At 55.7% G+C, this 9,817-nt stretch overlaps 1 protein-coding gene across 10 annotated transcripts; it reads left to right on the forward strand.

Moving 5' to 3' along the window:
• The first annotated feature begins 1,900 nt into the window (after nt 1-1,900).
• Nucleotides 1,901-8,232, forward strand: LOC125153378 (leukocyte immunoglobulin-like receptor subfamily B member 3). 10 transcript variants are annotated; one of them, XM_047836476.1, is made up of 13 exons: nt 1,901-1,969; nt 2,129-2,164; nt 2,347-2,631; nt 2,781-3,083; nt 3,308-3,604; nt 3,824-4,126; nt 4,441-4,491; nt 5,397-5,513; nt 5,843-5,885; nt 5,963-6,000; nt 6,182-6,237; nt 7,006-7,170; nt 7,249-8,232. In XM_047836476.1, the coding sequence occupies exons 1-13, from the start codon at nt 1,936-1,938 to the stop codon at nt 7,393-7,395; spliced, it is 1,875 nt and encodes a 624-aa protein (XP_047692432.1). In that variant the 5' UTR covers nt 1,901-1,935; the 3' UTR covers nt 7,396-8,232. The 10 variants fall into 10 exon arrangements, with proteins under 10 accessions (XP_047692432.1, XP_047692433.1, XP_047692430.1 ...); XM_047836477.1 differs by having other exon boundaries at nt 1,921-1,969; nt 7,006-7,050; XM_047836474.1 differs by having other exon boundaries at nt 1,921-1,969; nt 7,009-7,170.
• Nucleotides 8,233-9,817: the final 1,585 nt, after the last annotated feature.

The following is a 9,817-nucleotide window of genomic DNA, read 5'->3' on the forward strand; positions in this document are numbered from 1 at the left end:
TGCGTCCTTGGGATTTCCTGCTGGTGGGGGAGCCAGCTGAGACACAGTCTGCACAACTTCCATCCCACACTCCTTTCCTGAAATATGTTTTGATAAAGGACAACTTCTACAATGTAAAAGTATGATTCCATACAGATAAAAAATAAACACAAATCAACATTTGTATTTACCTCATTGTGAATGAGGGAAGTAGGATGATGCCACCACTGTTTACACAGGACTCCAAAAAGCAGACTCATTTCAGGACAGGAATGTTGAAAGGAATTCTCCAGTGTGAGCGAAGGCTTCTTCCACCTGCTCTTGCCTCCTCCCAGCATTCTCTGTTGGGGCCTGTATTTGAGGATCCTGTACTGTTGATGATTCCTCTGTGGGGTCAGCGATTGGTGATTCTTGACCAAGAGGTGTAGCGAGCAAGCTCCCCCTTCTGGCTTCAAGATCCTTTTTTTGTGGGGTTTCTCTGTATTAACCTTCACACTTCTCCCAACTTGAGAGTACCTTGAGACTGTTTGATCCAAACATGAGAGTCAGTTTCAGACACATGCATACGCACATGGGAGAGATGCCCATAGCTAACAGCACGAGATTTCGTCTGTTTGAGCCCACACAGGGCGGGGTTACTCAATCTGGACCAGGGGCACGTATTACAGACTTCCATCCAAAAACATGGGGAAGGGGAGCCTCAGCTTCCAACCTTTGCCTGGAGCCCAGATATTTCCCCTGTGAAAAGACACTGGGGTCCCTCTAGGGTCCACAAGGATGGAAAATCCCTCTCTATGATCCCTCCATGGTCCCAGGCACCAGTGGGAACTCAACTTTGTTCTCTCTTCCCTGCTGCGGTTCCAACTCCATTTTTGGAAATTTCATTTCCCGTTTCTCTGCATTTGTCCGTGGCTGCGTATTTCAGAATTACTGTGAGTGGCAATATTGGGTTTCAGAACAGACCAGGTCTCCAGTGGGTGCATCAACCAAACAGCTGACTGCAGCATCGGACCCCCAGATCCCATCACGTCATCAGGACCCAGCCCAGGCTCATCTTGCCTGGTCTGGAAACTCACAGTGACTCTTCACTCCTGTGCACCTGGCACCAAATCCCCACAACCACCCCGGGGTTTGCAGTTCAAGACAAAATGCATCAGATGAGGAAACTGAGGCTCAGAGACAGAACATTACCACCCAAGGCCATGTTGACAGTGGATGCTCCGGGAATATTTTGCTGAAGATGTTTTCCTTCAAAATGTAACCTCTACCCCAAATAAATGTCTCCTAAAGTTTACAGGCAGGACCCCAGAATGGCTAAGACAGCTTTGCCCCAGGAATGAGGGGCACTGGGGAGGCGGGAGGGACTCACAGCTGTGTTCCCAGGATGGGGGGTGGACGATGACACAGGAAGATAGAGAAGACCCTGAAGGCTGGGACAGAAAGAAAGCCCCCGGCCCCAGGTGAAGAGAGGGTTTTTGTTTCCTTCCCTGTTTCCCTGTATTTCTCCTCTGTGTGCATGACCCTGGTGACCTTGACCTGAGCCATGCAGAAATGTCACAGCTGTGTCTGCACTGACATGAGGCCGCAGAGGAGCCAGAACCCACACCCCCTGCAGCATCTCTGGGGCCTGGGGACCCCGTGGGAGGTGAGGACCCCCGGGGATGTGCTGAGAATGAAGGAGAACCCGTAAGGGAGGCTCTGGGAGGGAAGGATGTGCCCTGATCTCCTCACCCGGATGGGACATCTCAGGAAGCCTTGGGTCCACTTGCTGCACCATCATGGACACCAGAGTTGGGCCCCTGGAAACAGGCTGTTCCCCTTCCTGTGGGGCTGCTGACGTGACAACCCCATGACCAGGCAGGCCAGCCCCCAAGTGGCCACACCCTGTGCTTCTGTCTGTCCTCCAAGCACCAAGGTCCCTCCCTCTGCACAGCCGGGGCCAGAGGCAGAGACGCCATGACCCCCATCCTCACGGCCCTGCTCCTCCTTGGTGAGATCTCAGGAGGGGAGAGGACGCCCTAGTCTGGGAGGGACCCACCCCACAACCAGGCCCTGGGCAGTCAAAGACCTCAGGCACAGGAGGGTCATCGGGAGGAGGGGTATTGCTCAGGACTCGGGGCCATCCTCTCACAGGGACTCTCTCTTCCAGGTCTGAGTGTGGAACCCAGGACCCAAGTGCAGGCAGGTGAGTGTGTCCCCAGGTGTCCCATCCCACCTCCTCACTGGGGACGGGGGTCACCCACCAGGCAGCTGGGAATGGAGGACAGCAGTTCTGGGCAGATGGAGAGGGGACGTCTGGGGGTTTGGGGCTGAGCTAAGAACTGAGGTTGGGGAAGGTCTTGTGATACAGCCTCTGTTTCCTTCCAGGGACCCTCCCCACACCCTCCATCTGGGCTGAGCCAGGCTCTGTGGTCCCTTGGGGTAGCGCTGTGAACATCTGGTGTCAGGGGACCCTGGAGGCCCAGAAGCTCCATGTGTATAAAGAGGAAGGCTCAGTGTACCTGGACAGACAGCCCACACTAGAGCCTGGGAACAAGGCCAAGTTCTCCATCACATACATGACAGATAGACATGCAGGACGGTATCACTGTTCCTATCGAAGCCCCACTGGCTTGTCAGAGCGCAGTGACCCCCTGGAGCTGGTGGTGACAGGTGCGAGCCCCCTCAGGGTCCCCGCCCCAGGCTCTGCCCTCAGGGAGGGGGTCTCCTCCCAGCGTGTCTCCCCTCACAATCCAGCCCTGGGGGTGTTGTGGGGGGTGGAATCTGAGCCCCATTTAACACGTCCCCTCCTCCTCTCCTAGGATTCCATAGCAAACCCACTCTCTCAGCCCTGCCCAGACCCGTCATGACCTCAGGAGGGAAGGTGACCCTCCAGTGCACCTCATGGACGGGATTCCATAGGTTCGTCCTGATGAGGGAAGGAGAACCCAGACCTGCCTGGACCCTCGGCTCCCAGCGACACACCAGTGGGCAGTTCCAGGCCCTGTTTCCTGTGGGCCCTGTGACCCCCAGGCTCAGGTGGACCTTCAGATGCTATGGCTATTACAGCAACACCCCCCACATGTGGTCACTCTCCAGTGACCCCCTGGAGCTCCTGGTCTCAGGTGAGGGAAGCTGATTTTTGTTGCATCCATGTTTTGACCACCAGACAGGTTATGGAGGCTCTGCTCCCAGGGGAGCCCCAGATCAGAGGGTGGGGTGAGGGGGACACGGGATCTCACAGGTCAGAGACACAGAATGTGAGAGACACTGAGACCTGGGGGTCAGGACAGGAGAAGAGAGTTTTGGGGAGAATCTGCTCCTCAATCCACGACTGGTTGTCTCCCAGGTATGTCCAGGAAGCCCTCCCTCCTGACCCAGCAGAGCCCCGTCGTGACCCCTGGACAGAGGCTGACCCTCCAGTGTCGCTCTGACGTCGGCTATGACAGATTTGCTCTGTACAAGGAGGCGGCACGTGACCTTCCCCAGCACCTTAGCCTGCAGCCCCAGGCTGGGCTCTTGGGGGCCGACTTCCCCCTGGGCCCAGTGAGCGGCTCCCACGGGGGCCGGTACACATGCTATGGTGGACACAACCTCTCCTCCGAGTGGTCGGCCCCCAGTGACCCCCTGGACATCCTGGTCACAGGTGAGGGGACACGGGTTCAGTCAGGGCCCCCGACTCTGCACAGGCCCTGCTGGGGGTGTCCCAGGTGGTGGAGGCTGGGATCAGGGGTGTGGGGTCCCCAGGGAGGGACAGAGACAGAGAGACAGACGGGACGGGGAAGGGGAGAGACTCAGAGGACAGACAGGCAGACTCAGTTCAGAGCAAGGATGGACAGCCCCTCACCTGCCTTCCTCTCTCCAGGACAGCTCCCCTCCACACCCTCCCTCTCAGTGCAGCCAGGACCCACGGTGGCCTCAGGAGAGAACGTGATCCTGCTGTGTCAGTCCTGGAGCTTTGTGGACACTTTCCTTCTGTCCAAGGAGGGGGCAGCCGACCCTCCCCTGCGTCTTAGATCAAAGTACCGAGCTGGGCATTACCAGGCCAAATTCTCCATGAGTCCTGTGACCTCAGCCCAGGGGGGGACCTACAGGTGCTACGGCTCATACAGCAACTTCCCCTACCTGTTGTCACACCCCAGTGACCCCCTGGAGCTCCAGGTCTCAGGTGAGGGGCCCCAGCCCTGTCCCCTCTGTGTCCCAATGTTGTCTTCAGGGCCCTGCGCCCAAGAGAGCCCTGGGCTGAGACAGAATGGAAGGGGCTCAGGGGAAGTGTCACCCGAGGGGTCCGCCCCTCAGAGCACAGGAGGGAAACACGCCCCTCCCTCCCTGCCCTTTTCCTTGTCCCCGTCACCACAATTCTCCAGGTGGAGGAGGAGGGCCCTGGGGGCCGCAGGGCACGTGAGGGAGAGGACTGTGAGCAGAGACAGGGTCTTGAAGGGAAACTCCAGCCCCCTCCTCTACTACCGTCTTTCCCCCCAGGATCCTCTGGAGAGTCCAGCCCCCCAGCCACAGATCCCAGCTCAACAGCTGGTGAGTCACAGTGGCTTCTGCCCAGGGCTTTCCTTCCCGTGTTTCAGAGATGCCAGGGCGGCCACCAGGCTCCAGGGGCTCTGAGGCCAGGGGGAGGAGGGCTGGGGTGGTCATGGCAGAGGGAGAGGGCGGGGGCCCAGCTGGGGAAGAGGCAGCCCCCTCTGCCCACCCCCCACCCTCCCCGACCCCAGGAGCCTCTGCGGGCAAGTGAAGGTCTCTGTCAGGAGGAGGCGGGTGGGTCCATGGGAGCAGGGGTTGGCTACACTGTCAGTTCAGGCACCTCTGGAGACACTGGCTTGGACACGCCCCTCCCCTGCCTGGGCCTCAGTTTCCCCAGGTGTAAAGGAGAGTCGTGGCCCAGATTAGATTTCCCCTCAGTTCTGGCCGTGGCTCCGGCCCCGTCCGGGGGGAGAGGAGGGCTCACAGGGAAGCCCCTCCGGGTCGGGATTCTATGGGGACCTGGCCCTCTGCAGCGGTGAGGATGACCCTGGAGGGGGAGGGGCGGGAGGACAATGGCTGGGGGCCTTCAGGTAGTGAGGGGAATCTGGAAGGACCCTCGGCCCCAGACGAAGACGCTGGGACAGACCCGCCTGCAGATGAGGAGCCCAGAGCCCCAAGCTGGTGTCGGCCTGGGGGGTCAGCATGAGGAGAGCGCAGGGAACCCACAGCCCGGGTTCCAGTCCCAGCCCTGCCGCCTCCACGCTGGGCCACCTGGGACACGTGATCAGCCTCCCTGTGCCTCACTTTCCTGTCTGTGGAGGGGGGGGGGGGGGGCGGCAGTCCCCTGCTGCATGACCCTTGACAGGGTCAGAGGTGAATGCCCAGAGCCCAGCACGTGCCTGGCACACAGCAGGCGCCCAGTTAAATGGCATCACTGGCTCCTTCACGGTGTGGCTCTGCCCAAGGTCCCAACCGGTACCTGTACGTCCTCATCGGGGCCGCGGGGGCCTTCGTCCTGCTGCTCTGCCTCCTCGTCGTCCTCCTCGTCCGTCGCTGGCGTCAGGGCAAAGGCAGGAAGCCGGGTGAGAAGGGACGGAGGTGACCAGCCCCAGGGGGTGGTGCCTCTCCCGCGGGTGGATGGAGAGTGGCTCAGGGCCCCAGCCAGAGGGAAACCAGACGCGGGAAAGGCCAGCGTGGAAAGACACTTCTGCAGAGTCTCACGTCGGAGAGGCTAGAAAGAAAACACCGAAGGTCGGCACCCATGTGCCAGTTGAAGGTGTTTTCTTCTCTTCCGTCTCGGGAGATGTTGAAACACGGGCAATATGTGTGAAGGGTTCCTTTCCTCTGGGATCACGTGGCGGGGGTCGTAACCTCCCAGCCCAGGGGGAGGCTGATTCCCAACTTCCTGCAGGGGCCGCAGACCCAGAGCCCCAGGACAGAGGCCTGCAGGACAGGTAACTCGTGCCCGCAGACCCCCGGGCCCCCACCCGCCTGCCCGTCTATGCCCCCTAACACCCCATCTCCTCCCCAGCTCCGGGCCAGCTGCCGCCACCCAGGAGGAGACCCTCTGTGAGAGGAGTGGGGCCGCCCCGGAGGGTGGGGGCTGGGAGGGGCTGGTGGCTGGGATTGAGGACGGCGTCCCTGCACGTGTGGCCTCGGCCCCTCACCCGCCACTGGAGCCCCTGGACGGCGGGGTGGGGTGTGAGCCCAGGGGACCTTGCCAAGAGACACGCCCCCCTTTCTGCCCCAGCAGATGCCGCCGTGCAAGACGCACAGCCCGAGGAGGGGGTGGAGCTGGACCAGCGGGTGAGACCCCTGCTCCCATGTAGACCCCGAGGGCCCTCCTGGTGCCAAACGTAAACCAACGGACACTCCTGTGTCCTCACACCACCCGGTCGTGGCGGTGTCCAACGGGTGCCCTCTCCCTCCTTGGGCACCCCGGGGCCTCTTGCCGTGACCTCGCGGGACCTCCCACATGCCCCCCTTGACTGGTCCTCACCCGCCGTCGGACTTCCGGTTGTTGGGGTGCTCGCCCAGGTCTCAAGAGGGTGCGTGAAGAAAGGAATCACCCGCAGGTCTCTAGGCCCCATTCGTTCATTTGCCCGGCAAATGTGCACGGAGAGCCCATCGTTTACCAGGCCCCACCTAGTGCTGCAGGCACGACAGTGAGCAAACCTGACCCACGCTCGGCGAGCTCACCTTGTGGGTGACAGACCGTATACGAGGAAGTGGGCAGTGTCCTGGAGTGCAAAGTGTGGCTGGGGAAAATAAGGCAGGAGGTGGGGGTAGCAGGCGCCAAGGTCCTTAGGCAGCAACATGCGTTTTCAGGAAGGTGGGGGTGACGGCCATGTGGTTGGAGCCAAATGAGCAAGAAACAGTGTCAGGAACAGATTCAGAGCCGTAGGAAGCACCCAGATGCCCTAAGGCTCAGGAAGTCCCTGAGGAGTCCACCAGGAGATTGACCTAAGCTGCCTAAAAGTTCGAAAGCATCGCTCTGGCAACAGTGTGGAAAACTCACCGAGGCTGTCGAGTGGAATCAAGGAGACGAATCTCCCCCTCACTGTCTGTCTCCAGCAGGACTCGGAGGATGGAGACCCCCAAGGAACGACGTATGCCCAGGTGAGCCACTCAAGATCAAGACTCAGTCGGGGACCGGCCACTTCTCCTTCCCCCCTGTGGGGGGGATTGCCGGACACAGAAGACAAACAAGCAGAGCAAGACAGGCAGATGGACAGTCAGGTGGGTCCTCTCTTCTCCAGGCTCCCAGGCTCGCCCCACCCCAACCACACACCTCCCCTCTCCCTCCGCCCACTGCAGGCTGCCGCATCTGACGCCCCCCCAGATGTGACCTACGCCCAGCTGAACCGCTTGACGCTCAGACGGGAGACGAGTGCACCCCATTCCTCCCAAGCCGGGGAGCCTCCAGCAGAGCCCAGCGTGTATGCTGCTCTGGCCATCCGCTAGCCCAGGAAGGGCCCACAGCCCACACTCCAGGGAGGGGACCGCGGGGGCCCCAGGAGGCGCAGGAGCTGCCCACAGAGGCCGCCTAATGGCCCCAGCCAGCTTGGACTCCTAACATAGACCAGTAAGAACTCCTGGGACCCTCTGGGAGTGACCGGATTCTGCCATCAAAGATAGCTAGAGCCCCTACATTTTGGAAAAAAAGCAACAGACTTCTCGATAATCCGTGAGTGAAATAAGAAAACCAAAATGGAAATGGGAGAATGCTTACGCTGAATAATGTAAATGTTACACATCAGACCTATGGCGCAGGAAAATTAGCAACCAGGAACGAACGTATTAGAAAAGAAAAAGCCTAAAAAGTCAATGGCATCAACTATTGTACCAAGAATTTAGAAAAAATAGCAAATTATTCCAAATGAAGGTAGAAGGAAGGAAATTATAGCGATAAGAGTAGCTACTAATGAAGACAAACAAAAAATAGAGCATAATCAATAAAGCCCAAAACGTTTATTCGTGAAAACATGAAACATATTCATAAATCCTAGCCACAATGCCAAGAAAGACAGAGAGAGAGAGACAGACAGACAGACAGACAAAGAGGACATTATGAGCACAGCATCACATCCTATAGACTTTAAATACATAACAGAATTATTGTTTATTTTTATTACTTATTATTATATTATTAACGATTTTGTGCTAATACATTAGAAAATGTAGAGGAAATGGACAATTCTCAAAAATGCAAAATGATGGAATAGGGATAAATAGAAACTCTAAATGCCGTATGTATAAAATATGTTGAATACACAATTAAAGTTTTTTCCACAAAGTGAACTGAGTCTGGAAAGTTTCACTGATGAATGCCTCCAAACACTGATGTACTCATAAAAATACACACACACATGCATGGACACGGCTACATACATGTGAACATGCAAACACACATGTGGACACACAGGCACAAACATACACCTATAAACACAAACACGTGAACACACATGTGTACACAGACACATGGACAGGCCTACATACATGTGAACACGTGAACACACACAAATATGTGAACGCACATGTAAACACATGGACACATATACGCACAAACACAGGAACACACGCACGCAGAGACACATGGACAGGCTTACACACATGTGAACACGTGAACACACACAAATATGTGAATGCACACACAGACACACGGACAGACCTACATACATGTGAACATGTGAACACACACTTGAGCACACACAGACACAGAAACACCTACACACATGAACACACACATACACACACAAGAACCTGTGAACACACGTATGCACACGTGGGCATATGGACACACCTACATCCACAAACACGTGAGCACACGTGTGAACACACATGCACACATACACATACCAAACTTACACAGGCTTCCCCAGAGAACAGAGAAAGAAGGAATGCTCCCCTGACACATTTTATCAGGCCAGAAAAACAAAAATTAACACGAAAACCTGGCAAGAAAACTACAAACTGGGAAAATCACGGTGAGCTCCGTCGCATGGACTCAGGTATAGGTCCCTAAACAAAATATCCAGAGACAAGGTTCAGCGATCTATAAAATAGGTTAACATGTCATGACAATGCAGGTATCTTTTTTTTTCAGGAATGCCTGGTGAGTTTCATATCCAAAATCAATACACTTCAAACATCAAAATAAGAAATAGTAAAGCAAGACAATAGCAACAGACGCAAAGCTTTTGATAAAACAGATCGCCAATTTATAATAGGGATAATTTTTACAGGCAAAAGCTTGAAACCTTTGTGCTGTGAAGGAGACTCAGACAACCATGTTCGGTGCTGCCACTTGTATTCAATAAGTAACCAGCCAATTAAATAAAGCAAAAAAAAAAAAAGTGATAAGCACTAAATGTGTAGAATAATGCTGTATTGATTATTAATGGATCCCAAAATTGTGTGCATGGACTATTCAAAATCATATAAAGATCCATGATTCTAATTTGAAAAGGATTTATGCAATGTGTCTGGACATATCATCAATGTCCAAAAATCAACTGCATTTCTGGGGGGCCCCTGGGGGGCTCAGTTGATTAAGCGTCCGACTCTTTAGTTTCGGCTCAGGTCATGATCTCACGGTTCATGGGTTCAAACTCCACATCAGAGTGCAGGGCCTGCTTGGGATTCTCTCTCTCTCTCTCTCTGCCCTTTCCCCCACTCATGCTTGCTCTCTCACTAAATAAATAACCTTTTAAAAATAAAAATAAAAATCAATTGCATTTCAGACGTCCACTTTGGGGGCCCAGAGAATGGGGAGAGCAGGTTAGGGGCACCAAGTACAAAGGCAGAGGGTCAAACTGCGGGGTCCTCTCCTTTTAGAGCGCTGGCCACAGGCACATTATTTCAAACTCTGAGGCAGCGAAAGCAG

Source organism: Prionailurus viverrinus, chromosome E2, assembly GCF_022837055.1.
Source record: "Prionailurus viverrinus isolate Anna chromosome E2, UM_Priviv_1.0, whole genome shotgun sequence".
NCBI lineage: Eukaryota > Metazoa > Chordata > Mammalia > Carnivora > Felidae > Prionailurus > Prionailurus viverrinus.

Bases quoted from the DNA above. Each gene is read 5' to 3' on its own strand.
- LOC125153378 (XM_047836476.1), top strand. From the start codon at position 1,936: ATGACCCCCATCCTCACGGCCCTGCTCCTCCTTG. The intron at 1,970-2,128 runs GTGAGATCTCAG...TCTCTCTTCCAG, and splicing joins CACGGCCCTGCTCCTCCTTG to GTCTGAGTGTGGAACCCAGG. The intron at 5,514-5,842 runs GTGAGAAGGGAC...AACTTCCTGCAG, and splicing joins GGGCAAAGGCAGGAAGCCGG to GGGCCGCAGACCCAGAGCCC.